General features: G+C 42.4%; 1 protein-coding gene across 5 annotated transcripts in view; it reads right to left on the reverse strand.

Moving 5' to 3' along the window:
* The window catches only part of AKNAD1 (AKNA domain containing 1), a 31,902-nt gene extending 23,506 nt beyond the window's left edge, over window positions 1-8,396 (reverse strand). For 3 of the 5 annotated variants that reach the window (XM_037500235.2, XM_037500232.2, XM_037500236.2), the window contains exons 1-5: window positions 8,261-8,396; window positions 5,768-6,847; window positions 3,726-3,765; window positions 3,416-3,564; window positions 3,256-3,318 (exon numbers count right to left, since the gene is read on the reverse strand). In XM_037500235.2, coding sequence (XP_037356132.1) covers window positions 3,256-3,318; window positions 3,416-3,564; window positions 3,726-3,765; window positions 5,768-6,754 — 1,239 coding nt within the window. In that variant the 5' untranslated portion in view covers window positions 6,755-6,847; window positions 8,261-8,396. The remainder of the gene's footprint in view (window positions 1-3,255; window positions 3,319-3,415; window positions 3,565-3,725; window positions 3,766-5,767; window positions 6,848-8,260) is intronic. The other 2 variants (XM_037500233.2, XM_037500237.2) reach the window with 2 other exon arrangements.
* Window positions 8,397-16,340: the final 7,944 nt, after the last annotated feature.

The raw sequence follows: 16,340 nt of genomic DNA on the forward strand, positions 1-16,340 counted from the left end.
CATGGCTAATCTCCTTGGCTCCAGGATCTGCTTTCTCTGCCATTCTGACACAGTATCCTTCCATGAGATGCTTGCTGTCCCTTGTTGGTTCCCTTTGACCTTGTCCACCTGTTGTAAAATAATGGCTTTATTGAACTCGCCTTAATTACCCCAGTTGATTAGCTTATCTAGTTCCTGCCAGGACCCTGGTTGATTCTGTAAATCTGGCAAGAAACAATCAGTTTTTGAGGTTGGAAGGTGGGAATATTGTGAAATAGCTGATTAAAATGAGAAAATTGGAAGTTTAAGTGAAAATGTCAAAGGTAGACGAAGTGGCCCGGCAGGTGGAGTCACACAAATACTTGTTATGATCGATGAGTTAGGGCTAGTGATTTAGGAACTAGTAGCATGAACATGGTCATGAGCAGGAATTGTGTGTTCAAGGAGAGGATGAAGAAAGAGAAGGAAGTCAATTATGAGTTATAATTTAGGATCTTGGAATTTAAGTTGGATTCTATCTCAGAAGAGAGAAGTCAGTTTTCTAGCCATAAATGTACCTTAATTTATTCTCATAACAACTTTGAGATGAAAAGTCACACTACATGTCTCAGACTCTATGGCCATTAAGTAGAGCTGGGATGTCTGCCCCAAAATCCAGACGCTTCCTATTATGTTGTGTTGCTCAAGCTGAGATTAGTTTTGGCTTGTATGACCCTCCAGCACACACCGAGTAGATCTGGAAGTCTCAGCCCAAAGCTGGCAATGCCAGGAGCCTAAATGCCCTCTGACATCACGTAGAAACTTCCTGAACCAAGGTCTCATAAGGCTGGTGCCTTGAATCTTTTCTCTCTGCTCTGTCCTGACACAGTCTGTGCTCCCAGTTCCAGAGCACAGAGGTCACCTTCATCTACTTCATCCTTAATCTCCGCACTCTAGCTTCCAAAGATCCACCACTTCATTGCAATCAGGCTTGCAGGAGTCCCTGATAACCTCTCAGTTAGCACATCTTGTGTTCCTTCCTTAATGGAACACTTGCTGGTGTGACCCATTTCCCCCTCTTCAAATCTTGTTTTTTCTTAACTTCTAAAACTCAATCGCTTCCAGGTCTACCTTGACTTTTTGGGTTTTCTTTATGGACTCCTCATTCACCTGCCTCTTGGATGTCTCTTCACTGCTTATTCTGCATGTTTTACCTGGACAATCTCATCCACCTCATAGCTTCAAATACAACCATAGCCAAATCTCCATTTCTGCCCCAAACAACTCCCCTGAGGTGCAGAGTCACTGCTCTTGTCTAGTGGGCCTCTCCAAATGGGTGTCTGTAGGGATCTCAAAATGTCCCGAATTGAACTTGACACCTTGCCTCCTGCCTACCTGCCACACCCAATCTGAACTGGATCTTCCTTGGTTGCCCAAACTAGAAATTTGGAAATCAGCCAAGCTTCCTCCTTTGCTTTACTTCTTTCAATCTACTGGCACTTCCTTAAACCCTTGGGTGTGTCCTTCTCCATCTATTTAGTTGGCCTTGGTTCAGGCCCTTCGTAACTTGTTACATGGACAATGCTTTCCTAGCCAATCTCTGTCTCTATAGTCTGGCCCCTGGCACTCACTGTTTCTCAGCTTGAAATCCTTTCATGTTGCTCTACCGCTCAACATCAGGATGAAATCTAAGTTCCTTACCATTTCATGATATGGTCCTCATCTGCTCCTCTAAACTCCCCCCTTCCACAAGTACCAAGCGCCATCTGGTCAATTACAGTGCCTTACAGTTCATTATACTGTAATGAACTTTGTTGCTGTGGGTAATTGCACCTGCCAATTGCTTTTCCTAGAACACCTTTGGCCCCTACTTCAGCAAGCTCACTTTTATTCTTCCTACAATGCCCAACTTAGAAATCACATCCAGGAAGCCTTCCAGGGTGCCTTACTCTATCTGGCAAGGATGAGCCACTACTAGAATGCCAGAATGAACGAGTTATTTACTTAATGTGAGGAAGGAATGAAATGGTGACCCTGACTCAGCATTTGGGTCTCCCTAGTTTTGGCTATGCTGTCTAGTTTTAGAAGCACAGCCTGCCCTGGAGCTTGTGTCCTTTAGAGCAGGACATCTTACCACCTTCCTGTCACTGACCAGTGGCCTCAACTATGTCTTAAACTTCCCACATTTCTGGGGCTACCATCTCAGCTTTTTTTTTTTTTAAGTTCTGTGTTTATTTATTTTTATTTATTTATTTACACAAGCACTGGGTACAGTCAGAAGCGCAGGAGGGTGAGAGAATTCACCAGAGCCAGAGCGGGGAGCAGAGCAGGCAGAAGGACCGAAGTACACTGCTGAGGGGAGCAGAGGGCGGCAGGAGAGGTCTGCGCGCCATGTGGGACCCTCCTCTGGTGGCCGAGGAGCAGCGGGGGATCAAACCGGCGCCACAGAGGCTGCGGGCAGCTTCTCAACCCAGCGCTCAACCGCTGCGCCACCAGGGAGGCCCTCAGGTTTTTTTTTTTTTAACCCCATCACCAGGCTCTACTCCCACTTCCCACAACCCTGACACTGATGAATAAGGCTGTGAGGGTAGCAACATAAATTGCAATTTGATTAAATGCAACAACTAGAAAGGATAAGAAAGTTAAAAGCATAGCTTCAAGATCATGTTAAAAGAGTTTTCAAAGTTTTATAGGTTGAGTTGCCAGATATGGGTAGGACTGACATGTTCTTCTCTTGAGCCTCCTGTGATCTGAAATTTATCATGGGGAATCTTAATATCCATTAAGCAATAGATCTGAGAAAGAAAAAGGGTTAAATACATAGAGAAATAGAATTCCAAATGCTTTTAATCCCTATCATCCAAAAAATAGTTACATCTCCAGCAGAACATTTCTACCAGATCATTTTCTCTGCCACCAATGTAGAGAAACATGGTGCTATAAGTAATCGGTATTTAACCACATCACATTCCCCAATAAAGATTTTTAAAAATGGGGGGGTCTTCATGGTGGCGCAGGGGTTAAAGTCTCAGTGCTATCAAGCTATCACCAGCCACTACGGTATGAGTTCCATCCCCTGCCAGGGAGGTGACCCACATGGCACAGCAGACCTCTCCTGTCTCGCCTGCTGCTCCCCTCAGCAGTGTGTTTCAGAAGATCTGCCTTTTCTGCTCCCCACTTTGTCTCTAGTGACTCCTCTCACCCCTCCACACCTCTGGCCTATACCCCAATTCTTGTATGCATAAATAAATAAAAATAAATCTTAAAAAAATGTAAAAATTGGATAAAATTTATTACCAGCCTCCTGTCTTGCAAATGATAAGGAGATTCCTGTCCTATGCTTTTGGCAAATTCTTGTACCTGCAGTGAAAAAAATGCAATATTTTCATTAATGGCATGGTGTCTCGTGTTTGAATTGCTTGCTTCTATTGTTGATAAAAGGTTTTCAAAGTATTACTTTATTCTTCAGTTGATCCGTCTGTTCTCTTAACATCTGACACATTTGGTTCCCTCGGGATAGCTTTTGTAAGATGTAAGACGAACTTAGGGAAGGGTTTTTCTGAGAGGTAGAGGACAACTTAAAGACACTTGTTTCCACTTCTATTCCTACATAAGAAAGAAAAAGTTTTAACTGCTGCTCTTCTCAACCTCACTGCAGTTTTATTAACTTCTGAATACAGGAGTCTGGGGTAACCACTGCCATTTGCTTTTTTTTCAAAATGTTGTCAAGGTATATCCACATCAAAGAAGTTTAGAAACACTAGTACCTGCATTATGTTCTTGATGGATGTGTGTCATCGGCCCCATCTGCATAATTAGAGGATAAGAAATCATCACTGTCAATACTGGTGAACAAGGCTGTGAGGGTAGCAATGTCATAAATCAGACAGTGTCAATTCAGACAGCCCGTTGTGTTTTGGTCTCCCAGGGGGTGCCCAGCTTGGTCAGGAGCTGGGGCACTGGTGCTGAGTATGAATTCCACTCTGACACTTACCTGCCAGGTGAGCCATGGCAATTACCTTTATTACTGTAAACCTCAAATCCCTCAGCTGTAAAACAGGGATAGTAACAAAACCTACCTCCCAGAGCTGTTATGAGGACTAAATGGTCATAATAGCTACAGTACCTGGCACGTGGCAGGCTTTCAGTACCTCTTAGCAGTCACTGCTGTCATGTTTGATGCTACTGTGTGGAATGTTCAAATATTTCTCCAAAAACGAGACCATAAGCTCCATGAGGGTTGGCCTTGCTGACATCTCTGCTGCTGGTGCCCTGTCACCAGTACACGGTGGCCACACTGTAGAGAATCAACTTAAATTGTGTGTGCTAACTTCCAAAAGATGTCACAATAGTCCTTGTTTACACAGGACATGCCCATTTCTATTCACTACCCGCTAACTGGACAGGAGCTTAAATTCCAAAGTGATTCCCCTGGAGGGTCTTCCCGTTGTTCCCATTATCAGAGGGGTGAGCCTGGTGTCTGTTCTGTTTTTTTTTTAAGCACAGACATAGAGCTGTGTGCACCTGGGGGAGGTGCTCCTACAAGGAGAATGAGGAACCCTACAACTTCCCAGTGTCACAGAGATGCACAGTTCTCCAAACTTATACGTCCCAGTCAAGGTCGAGTGGGCTGTGATGGGCTGTGGTGGTGCTGGTTGAGGGAGGTCCCAGGGCATTCATTTGGAAGAGGAGAGAGTTGAAGCATGAAGGGGTATATAGACAGGCATAGGAAAGTGCCAATGACCTAAAATGTTTGCTTTGCTCATGAATGTGAGTTGATCTAACTACTGAACCTCAAATAATCTGTGTGATCCTGAGCCTCAGCATGTTGAGAAGTTAGATGGCAAAAGGGGAAATGCATACATTTAAACATCAAAATTCTATACTAAATAGTTGCCAATATGACAAGCTTATTTGTTATATATTATTAAATGTCTTAATTCAGGGGCCTGCCTGCAGCCGATGCAGCAGGAGTTCGTTCCCCGGCCAGGGAACTAACCCACATGGTGCAGCAGACCTCTCCTGTCTCTCCCGCTGCTCCCCTCAGCCGGGTATTTCAGTCGAACTGCCTGTTCTGTTCCCCACTCTGTCTCTGATGAATCCTCTCACCCCCCACGCCTATCGCCTGTACCCCAGCTCTTGTATGCATAAATAAATAAATCTTTGGGAAAAAAATCTAAATTTAATTCAATTTAGCATTAGCTGCTCAGAGTATAATACATGTCAGATATGAGGCCAGGCCCCTGGGAGGAAGTCAGTCAGTGGGGTGAGGGAGATAAGCTTGTTGCCCACAGACTCTTCAAATCTAGTGGAATAAGCAGATTTTTTCCAAATCATTATGACCCAAAGCAGGCTGAGAAAATCTTTGACAATAGTATAAGCAAACGAGGAGGGGAAAGATTGTGACTCTGGAATGTTCCTTGGGGAACCAAAGGAGGCCATAAAAATGTGCAGGTGTCTGGGAAGCAGAGAATGATGTTCCCGTCAAGATAAGGAGGTCAGAGAGTTCAAGGCCTGAGGAGAAGTAGGGGACCAGCCAGGTAACTGAGGATGACTGAAAACAGCTCTAAGTCTGGAAGGGTAGAAGAAGAGAAGGGGAAAAAAGACAAAGGGGTGGGGAATTCAAATTCCAGGTTGAAGAATTTGGATTTCATTCCCTTCTGTGGTGGTGTTAGTCCAGGACCTAATTCTCCTCACTTTGCTTTGGAGAGAGAGGTCAAGGTGCTGAGCCAGAACTGGAACCCAGAACCTCAGAACAGGAACGCAGCCCTGACCTGATGCTTATTTCCAGGAGACTACTTTTACCTACCTGTGTCTGTTGTAACAGTTGAGTAGTTTTCCTTTTCTGCTCTTGTTTTTCAACAAAATTTGACCTAGACAGAGCTTCTAACATATCTTGCAGAATAGCCGGCTTATCTCTCAGTTTAGGGGACGAGCTGGTTTGTTTATCTAGTGTAAGTGGTCTCTCACTTACATCATGTTTAGGGAAATTCATTTTGGGGGCAACCTTGGAGAAACCAGAAAACTGGCAGTGAACTTGGCCTTGGCCATGTTTGAACCCACTGTCCAAAGTTGCATTCTCTGTATACTGTTTCTGGGGTGACTGTTCTTGACACCCTTTTTGTTTGTCACTTGAACTTTTGATTTTAGTTAGAAAATTTGGATTTTCTTGATGACTGCTATCACCAATAGCCACTGGCTCTTCTAACTTACAAATATTTTCTTCTGTCATGGTTGCGTGACAAGTTTTATTAATGCTTTCTTCACCCTTTTTGGGATTGAGTTGATCAGTGAGTCCTGGAGTTTGTTCTTTGGGCCAAGCATTCCTGACGTAATGCAAAGTAATGTTTTTAATAAAAGCATCATCAAAACTGTCAGTGTTAGAGATCTCTGGGAGGGTTTCACCACTAATGCCTTTGCCCTTCGTGAATTCCTCTTTGGAAAGATGATGGAGTGAAATATCAGAAATGTTTGACTTTGAAGGATTTCCTTTGTTAATTGGAATATGAAGATTTATGATGAGCTGTTTCTCTTTACCAAGTTTTTGGTCGATACAATTTTCAGTTCTTTTATCCACAGTCATGGTCATATCGTCATTGCGGCAAATCTCTCTATGTGTAGCCTTTTCTTGAGGGTCCTCTACTGTTAAAATCACTTGATTTGAAATACCAAGAACATCAGTTTTTAAGGTAAAACCATAATTGCAGCATCTCTTCATTTGGGAGAAGTCTCCATCATAAAGTAGATCGTCCTGCTGCTTAGAAGTTGTGTCTTCTGAGAAGTCAGTTTCGTACATGTGTGAGCAGCCTGACCACCGTTGTCTCAATGTTCTTAACTGGAACAATCGATCTTCTGGTTTTCAATGGTTGTCGGTATAGTGTGTTCTGTTCTGTGAAAAATGAGAAGAGCCACATTGTTAAATATATTGGAATAATATGCAAAGCCTGCTTATCCCAGTGTGTATGCCTGAACAAAATGGATGCTCTTCTTTTAGAAAAATTCAGTTATAAACATGAAAGCAGAAAGCTCAGCTGAGAGCTGACCCATCACTGAACACTGGGTTAACATAAGCCATGGTGTATGAACAAGGAATATAAAAAACAGAGGGACAGGATTTAAATATTTCATTCACTGTATTTTGAAGGAGACATTAGTCTCTAATTAATAACCAAATATGTATCACCCTCTCAGGAAATTTGGGGAAAAAAATTGGCATTCACCCAAAATAGGAGCTTAGAATGCAAGTAAAGGGTTGATTTTTTTTTTTAAGTACGTGACTCTCACTTACGCACACGGCACTGATGGGCCTCTGGGTTACCTGTGGAGCACTGAAAGCTGGCCCAGCTCAAGCGTCACAGCCAAACTTCCCTGTTGTGTTTATCATCTCTCCCTCCAGACATCCTGAACTCCTTTCCCTCATTCTCTCTTGCCTTTTGGAGAAAGGCAGAGAAGGATCGATAGGGATATAACCTAGGGATAAAGTGTCTACTAAGCCACTGGAGGCTAGCCTGCCGCTAGGCCTCTCTCTTGGCACGGGCGGCTGGCAGGGGCTGTCCCCCCTTTCCGAGCAGGCCTGATGAAGGTGTCTCTGTAGCAGCATGTCCTGGGGATACTCTTGGAAATGATCAGAGCCAACTCAGCCATTTGGTCTTTAAAAAAGAATTAAGAATACCCATTTAGATTGCTTGATTTCTGGGTTTTCCAGAATTTTACTACTTCCAAAAGTAGTAAAACTACCACCTGTTTTAGCAAGAGTAACTCAGGGTCTCCCTCCCCTGGGTGACCCCGGAAACCACCGGCCTCCCTAACCACGCAGTGAAAGGGCTGGGCCAGCCTCTCTCTGAGGTCTTCGCCCCATCTAAATTTTTATGAATTTGTGAACTTGTGATTTCTTAGATAAAAATATTACTATAGGGCCTCTCTGGTGGCAGCGGGGTTAAGTCTCATGCTATCAATCTATCACCAGCCACTGCAGCCTGAGTTCGATCCCCGGGCAGGGAGCTACCCACATGGTGCAGCAGACCTCTCCTGTCTCGCCTACTGCTCCCCACTCTGTCTCTGGTGAATCCTCTTGTCCCCACACCTCTGGCCTACACACCAGTTCTTCTACTCAATAATAAATAAAAATTAAAGAAAAAAAAAAAGAGACCACCAAGATAAATTAGAAGCTAGAAACTCTCCCATTACATCCAGGAAAACAGGTTTTTTTTTTTTTTTCTGTGCATGCAAAACACCAAAAGGAATTTTTTTCCTCTTATTTAAAGGACACTCTCCAACCTTAGCATTATAATAGAGTCCTTACAGGTAGCCAGAAGGAACTGGAACATCTTCCCAGATCAATAACCAGCTCAGTCTTGGTATCCAAAGAGATTCTGGTTAGAACTCAACAGAACGTTTCTACAGACTCCAATTCAAGTTACTGGGTCCAGGCGAACACATTTGGGGCCCCGACTGCTGATGCAGCTACATGGACCATTATGTGCTCAGCAACAGCTCACAAATCACCTGAGTGTGAACACTTTGAACAGAAGAACCCTGGGCCTGTGACCACTGGAGTCGGTCCCAGTGGGGATGAGCATTCTGGCTCTCTGGCTGGTCCCTGTATAGCTACTTTACTGTGAAGCTTCCTTTGGTGCTGCAGTGCTGACTTAAGCACCCTAATTTTCCTAGTTGAAGAGAAGATGATAACCATGGTTGGGGTGACTGGGAATCTGATGGAATAAGGAATTAAAGACATGAAGAATGTCTATAGCTGGAAAAACCAAAGCTCCTTAGTGATTAGAGGTCAAAGATGGTGAGAGAACCATTGTTTCTGGCTGGTAGGGGATGTTTCTTCTGTGCACTTAGAGTAGCTAATGGTAACATAAATGTTATACATCATGTTGTGTATGGGATCAGCTGGGGCCATGTGCCCTGACAGTCTCCTGTCGTCCCCAATACCCTCTGTTCTGGGTTTGGACCTCTGCTAGATGGCAGACAGGATGTGTGTGACCCAGAGGCAGAGGAGAAAGCAGGCATTTTTCTATCCACCCTCATCTGCTCTCCTCCATTAATGTACCAGTGGGTGCAGACACTTAACATTCTCAGATCTTAAACCCCACCTTCTAAGGCTAACCCTACTGACTATAATGAAAGTGAGTGCTGACTGTTGGAAGCAGTGATTCAACCATCCAAATTCTTCTTACTCCTTTTTACATATGTATGTGTGCATCACTTAGAATGTGACTAGGTTACAGATGGGAAATAAGTACACGACCCAGCAGTATTCTGTGCTGGATAAAAGAGCATCTACCCTAAGTCTTCATGCACACCTGCCATAGTCAACACAAAAAGATAAAACAGGAGCAACAGAAACTGACCTTGGGGTCATGGAGTGAACCAGTGGAAGGATCTTGCAATGCAATACCGATGAGCAGTCCTTATATTCTAAATCGCCTTTCGCCTTTCTTTTTTTCAGTAGTAGGAAGCTAGCTGCAATTGAACAGTAGAACAAAAACTGAGTTTCAAAATCATGGCGTACTTGATTCTTCTGGGTTTCTCCAACTGTAAGAAATCAGCTTTGAAGACTACAGAGGGAACTTCTGATGTGACCGAGCTCGCGCTCTCTCTCTCTCTCTCTCTCTCTCTCTCTCTCTCTCTCTCTCTCTCTCTCTCTCTCTCTCACACACACACACACACACACACACACACACATCTTTTCAGAGCATTCAAAAATACTTACCTTGACCCCTTTAATTATCAGATTTCCCCCTCTATTCCTAGCTCAGAATTTTTTATCCCAGGAAGCAAATAGGCGATGCCTCAGAATACTCTGTCCTAAGCCATGCCCAGAGGTCAGATATTCATGGATTTTGTATCCATGGATGATGTTTCTGGATTAAAATATTTTCAAAGGTAATGTGATACAGGCTCCTTCTGAAATGACTGCATTTGATCACGCTTTGGTAATCCTATCAGCTAACTTATCTTAGAAATGTGGGGTGCCCACAAATACAGAGTCTAGAGCTGTAACCATACACCACCCAGTCTGACTCCAGCCTGTCATCACTGAGTGGCAGAAGGGAGACGCGGCAATGGAGCAACAAGTGAACCCAATCCCCCCTCGAGGGCCAGATGGATATATTATTTACCATCGGGCTTAGCGAGGCAGCCTTTCATGAGCGTGAGTGGCATGGATGACCAGCTGTTACAAATTATTCTGAAACTATTTTGAAAGTCAGAACAAAAAATCTTTTGAAAATGTCAGCAAGCCAGTATTTGGAGAAATTTGTTCTCAGTAAGTCAGCAGCTCTCACTTGTTTATCTTGCCCATTGGATATGAAAACTGCCTTTTTATCCAATTTTCCTCTTGCCATAGCTGTGACATGATCAGGCATTGTCTATTTGGCCTATAAAACACAGGCCTTTGTTATACTTTGGGAACAATTGGTTTTATAAAACTAATGATAAAATTCAAGACCTACTGAGTTAAAGATGTATAATTTAAAAAAAAAACCTTATAGTTTCCCTAAACTTTCTTGCATAAGTTTGGCAGCCTCAGCCTGGAGACAAAGACCAAAAATATTTTAGGAAATCTTGTTGTCTTTTATCTAAAAACTTCTTCTTCTGTCCCTGCCCTCCAATTTGCTTAAGGGAAAAACATTGACTTGAGATTATAGACCTTTTTTAAAATACAAATAAAATGTCAAACATATTATGCATTGATACTTAATCTGTGCTCCTCAGAATGATTTCTAAAAGTTATGACTTCAATAAAAAGTCTATGCTTGCATTAGGAAAATAGCTAGAGGATAAATTTCCTAAGTCTCTGTTGGTAGGATTAGAGGTCATTTTCTTTTCCTTGTTAGAATTAGTTCTTCATTTGCTGAATAAATATTTATTGAACATAATTATTCAGTGCAAGGCACCATGCTAGGTCCGAGAATGAAAAGGAAGTATAGAAAATGATTCGGAGTAGGGACTTTGGTGGCAGAATGTTCAATTCCCCGCCAGGGAGCTAACCCAAATGGAGCAACAAACCTCTCCTGACTCCGCTGCTCCCCTCAGCAGTGTATTTCAGTACATCTGCCTGTTCTGCCCCTCACTCTGTCTCTGGTGAATCCTCTCACCTCCTGCATCTCTGGCCTACACCCCAGCTCTTATATGCATAAATAAATAAATCTTAAAAAAAAAACTTACCAAGTCCTTTCAACAGTAATCGGTTAGACCCCCACAATGTGACTACGAAATACTACCTAATCCAATGCTGAAATAGCAAATGAAAATGTACAGTTTTAGCTGCCATATTAAAATACTGGAAGTGACACCCTTATGAAAGGTAAATAATACTCAGCATCTAGCCTTTTATGAGAGGACTATGTAGGCTTAATAAGCATTAATTAATTAAGACTCACCTTAGAGATGGAATTTTGGTACAGCGCTAGGTAACTAGGAAAGAAAATAATTACCTGCTCAAAAGATAATAGCACTTTGCGTCTAAATAACACTTTTAAACCAAGAGTATCCAGCCACATCACAAACTTTAATTAAATATTTCCAGAGACCTAATAAGTATCTGCCTTTACCCTTATGGAACAGATTGATGGAGAGGAAGCAATTTAGCCAAAATTATTAGGTGAGAGGTGAAGAAAGGAAAGCTTTATTGGGGGCCCACTATGTGCTGGGCCCTTCATTTCCTCAATCTCCACCATCCCCAAGGCAAGTAATATATCATCCCTCCTTGAAGAGGAAGAAAGTTGCTCAAGGGAACAGAGGTAGGAAGGTCAATCTGATTCCAAAATCAACTTGCTTCCACTTCTATTAGACTACAAAGTAGGAAAAGAAATAGAAGTGGTGAGACTCACTGTCCTTATTTTTATACAGGATTGGTAGTGGTATTAGTTTCCTGTTGCTGCTGTAACAAATGATCACAAGCTAAGTGGCTTAAACAACACAAATGTATTGTCTTTCAGTTCTGGAGTCACAAGCCTGAAATGGGTTTCCTTGGTCTGTATTCCTTCTGGAGGCTCTAGGGGAGAGTCATTCCCTTGCTTTTTCCAGTTTCTACAGACTGCCTGTGCTCCTTGGCCTGCGGCCCCTTCCTTCATCTTCAAAGTCATTCATCCCAGCATCTCCAGATCTCCTTTTGACCCAGGGCATCCTGCCCCCCATTTTCATGTGTAAGGATCCTTGCGGTTACAATATTGGGTTTACCCAGATAACCCAGCATAATCTCCCCACCTCAAGAGCCTTAATCTTCAAAGTCTTTTTTGACATGGATAGCAACATATTCATAGGTTCCGGGGGTTAGGGTGTATACATGTTTGGGAACTTTGTTTGCTTGTTGGAGAATTCTTTCAAAACTAGGACCTGTGCCCCATCATTTCACCCCTCAGCGGTATGTCTTGTAGCTTCATGGGAGACCATTATCTTCAAAGGTAGTGGTGACCTCTTGGAGCTTGTTACCCCATGGAACAAATTTGTTAAGATACAGAAAGTACTGGTGAAGGGCATACCTCAAAAGAGAAAAGTTATTAAGGAAATTAAAATTTGATGTGGGCAGCCGCATGGATGGATCTCAAAATAAGCATGCTATGGAAGGAAGTCAGACCAAAAAGAAAAAAAATACATGCCGTATGATTTCATTGATATAAAATTCTACAAAATGCAAATTAAGGTACAGTGACAGAAATCAGTTCAGTGTTTGCCTGGTGTTGGAATGGAGGTTGGGGGAGAGATTACCATGGTGCATGAGGGAATTTTTAAGAGTGATGGCTACGTTGATGGTGGTTGTCAGTTTCATGGGTATATACAAGTTATTTAAGTACCAGAACTTGCTTTAAATATATGCCCTCAGTTATAGCTCAATAAAGCTGTTGAAAGTAATAATACATGGGGAAAAATGTTAAAACCCTCCATGGCACACACTAGGGAGTTTATTTTGCATATTATCTATGTTCCTTGGTGTGACATTAGAGGTCCTTTGTGGTCTGTGCCTTCCTCTCCAAGCTGACTTTTACCACACCTTGACTTGAAATTCATACTTCATGAATCCCAGGCTATTTATAGCTGCCCAAGCTCACCTGGCATTTTATGACTCCATGCCTTTGAAGGTGCTGCTGTCCTCTCCACCTGGAATGCCCTCCTTCCCTCCTCTGACCCCCTTGGTTAGAAGAGGTCATCACTTTGTTCTTCACCACTACATCCTCTGCATGAGCTTCCTCAGTTGGCCCTTTCCTGCCATATTGTAGTGAACTGTTGGGCCTCTGCCTGTGTCACTAGCCTGTCTGTTCACCCAACCTTAGCAGATAGCAGAGACTCTGCAGTTACTGCATGAAATTAGGAATGTTCTAGTATATCACAAAAATAAGCATGAGACTCATTAGAGTGCCTTCTAGGGAAGGCCACCCAAGAGGAGACTGGTTGTTTATGAGGAGACACAGCATGGTCAAGCCCTAGTGGCAGCCCCAGCCCAGAGCACAGCCCTGGCTCTCAATAGGAAGGCAGGATCACTCCAGGGGGCTTCAGTGCCTGAAGGAAGGCTAATGGGGTAGGAGCAGAAGGTTTTGCTGCTGAGGCCAGGGTGAAAGTTGGGTACACAGCAGTCCTGTGCAAATAAGAAAAGTCACCTCCTCTGTGCCAATAGGACCTCCATTAAGAAGGTCCTTTTTGTAAAGACAAAAATATTCTTCTTATGGGGGCTTCAGGTGAGTGTGAAGTATATTCCATGAATGACCAAAATCCCTCCCAGCTACAAGTGTCAGTCTTTTTAGCCATCACCTGCCTTGCCAGTTAAGTTTCACTTTGCCCTCTTTACTCTCTGCCCTTTCATTTCCTCTGTTCTTCCAATACCCCATCTCCTTCCCACCTTCAGATCTGCCTTCCGGTGTGGGGGTTCCAGACACCCACAGTGTCTGCCCCACTGTCCTCCATGCTACCTGGTTATTTCTTACTTAGCTCTTGGCCTATCAATTCCCCCAGAACCTACCCTCCTCTCCTGTCCTAGGTCTGGTTCCCCCGACACACCTTTATTAGCTACATCTTTAATAGTATTTATCACAGTGAAAAAATATTGGTGGAAGGATGGAGGGGAGAGGGAAAAAGGAGGATCTAGGAAGAAGGGAGGGAGATCCACTGGAATGTTTGAGAGGCAAGAGTGCACCTTTAAAAAAAAAAACAACCAGACTCTTAGCTTTGCTCCATGTTAATTGAGTACCTTGGGTAAGTTATCCAAGGAATCTGAACCTCAGTTTACTCATTGACAAAATGGGGATGAAGGTCTTTGTGGGAATAAATGAGATAATTATATAGATAAATTCAGAGGATTTTGTTCAGTGTCTGACACAACAGAGGTGCTCAAAAATGTCAAATCTCTCCCCCCTCCCCCATGTCTTCTTCCTCTTCCCCTAGTGGAAGAACATGTTCAGGAAGAAATTTGATTAAGAGCACTGGACTGAAAAGCCTTTATTCCTTGCTTGATTGAGAGAAGAATGGGTTTAAGGGGCCTCTGAAAACTCACAAAGGTCTAAAAGAAACTGTCTGGGGTTGGTGGTTGTAATGGGCTGTGAATGTAAGCAATGATGGGAACTCAGACACTGATAAGGTGGGATGGTTCCGTTATAAGACATACCAAACTGATTTCAAAAATTCTGTACAGTACAGGCATATATTCTTACCAGTATTGTGGGAGTGATATATTCTTAGAAGATTCGTATTTTTCTGTACAACACTCCTGAATACTACCATGTCTGGTAAGATGACTTCTCCTGGTTTCTTGAGAGGAATTTGAGCTACCTGGGAAGTGAGACCTCTCTTAAAGGTTTCCTAGTCCTTTATATGTCTGAACTCAGAGCCCTACCAAGATCCTATTGATGCTCAAAATAATAGTCTAGGAAGTGACACCTGTCTGAGATGGAGCATAGCTAGGAAGGCAGAAACAGTTCCAAATGACTACAATTTAGATTTGAGTGATTTGCCTGTCAGAGGGAACCTCTGGGCACATTTGCAATCCCATAATTAAGGCTGACAATAGCATCATAAAACAGCGGGTATTATCTTCAGAGGAGAACATGTGAATATGTATACTATACTAAAGGCAAATGCTCTTAGATGTCAGATGCTTGGAAGATATCTAGGGCAGTCAGAAGAGTCTGGCTTCCTTGAGAGGCCATCCACACTAAAAGGTGTCCTTAAAGGACATATGTTTCTTTGCCAAATTCTTTTGCATATGACATCATGTGAACAATGAGCACTTGATTGTTAACAGGCAGCCTCCAGATCTACTGTGAAGCAGAGATTGCCCCCACCTCAAGTTTGGAGAACCGAGAAATTAACCCTACAAAGAACATAGGACTGCTTCAAGGTTAAAGTCCTGAACTACTTACTTGCTTCTCTTTCTCGGGCAGGTTTCTTTAACTTACTGTTGTTCCACAAGCCCTAAAGAGTTGCCACACTCACTTGCCTTTACCAACTCTTCTCCTGGATTTAAAATACAAAATTTTGCACCCTGAGGCCCCCTCAGTCCAGGAAAGTCAGTCACCCCTAGATTGCACAGGTTCCTCTATCCCTACCAAACTGCTAACCTTTCTGATACCTCTCACCCTTAAGCACTTAATTATATTAAGCCAATAATCCTTTCTTATATATAAGTATTTTTTATAGAAACCACCAGAAGAAAATAACAGAAAAATATACTGTTGTATGCAACGTACAAATCCACAGTATTTTTTTTTTTTTAGTGTTTAACCTTGTTTTATGTTTTCTTGCTTATTCTAACACTTGCAAAAAGTCAGAATGCTTTGGCATGATTCTAGTGTTTATGAAACATGGTTGGGGTCATAATATAAGCAGTTTTGCAACAAACTTTTATACTAAACATCAAGAACATTTCCCAATATTATTAAAACTTTGAAATAAACACTTGTTTTTAATAGTTATACCCATCATGTAACTATGCTACAACCAATCATTTCCCTAATAGACATTTAGATTGTATGCAGTTTTTCAATATTTCTCCGAAGAAATGTTCTTTTCCATTTTTTCAGTATTTTAAAATAGCATAACAGTAAATACCATTCCTTGTATTTTAACTATTTCTTTGGGATAGATTCCGAGATGGGAAAATATGAGGAGAGAGTAAAAGTAAGTTAACGTTCATAAGACATACCAAATTGATTTCCAAAAGTATGTACAGTACAAGCATGTATTCTTACCAGTATCATGGGAGTGATATATTAGTACTCAGACACAATGAACTACAGTATCATGTTAAAGATCTTTTGTCAATTAAAAAAAAGGTATTTCAATGCTGTTTTAATTTATAACTGGCGTGGCTGGACTTTTTTCATGTTCATTTGGTGGGTTTTTTTCTGCTAATACTTATACATGATGCCTTTTATTTTTTC

The sequence above is a fragment of the Talpa occidentalis genome, unplaced genomic scaffold, assembly GCF_014898055.3.
Source record: "Talpa occidentalis isolate TD23 unplaced genomic scaffold, MPIMG_talOcc4v2.1 talOcc4.9, whole genome shotgun sequence".
Taxonomy (NCBI): domain Eukaryota; kingdom Metazoa; phylum Chordata; class Mammalia; order Eulipotyphla; family Talpidae; genus Talpa; species Talpa occidentalis.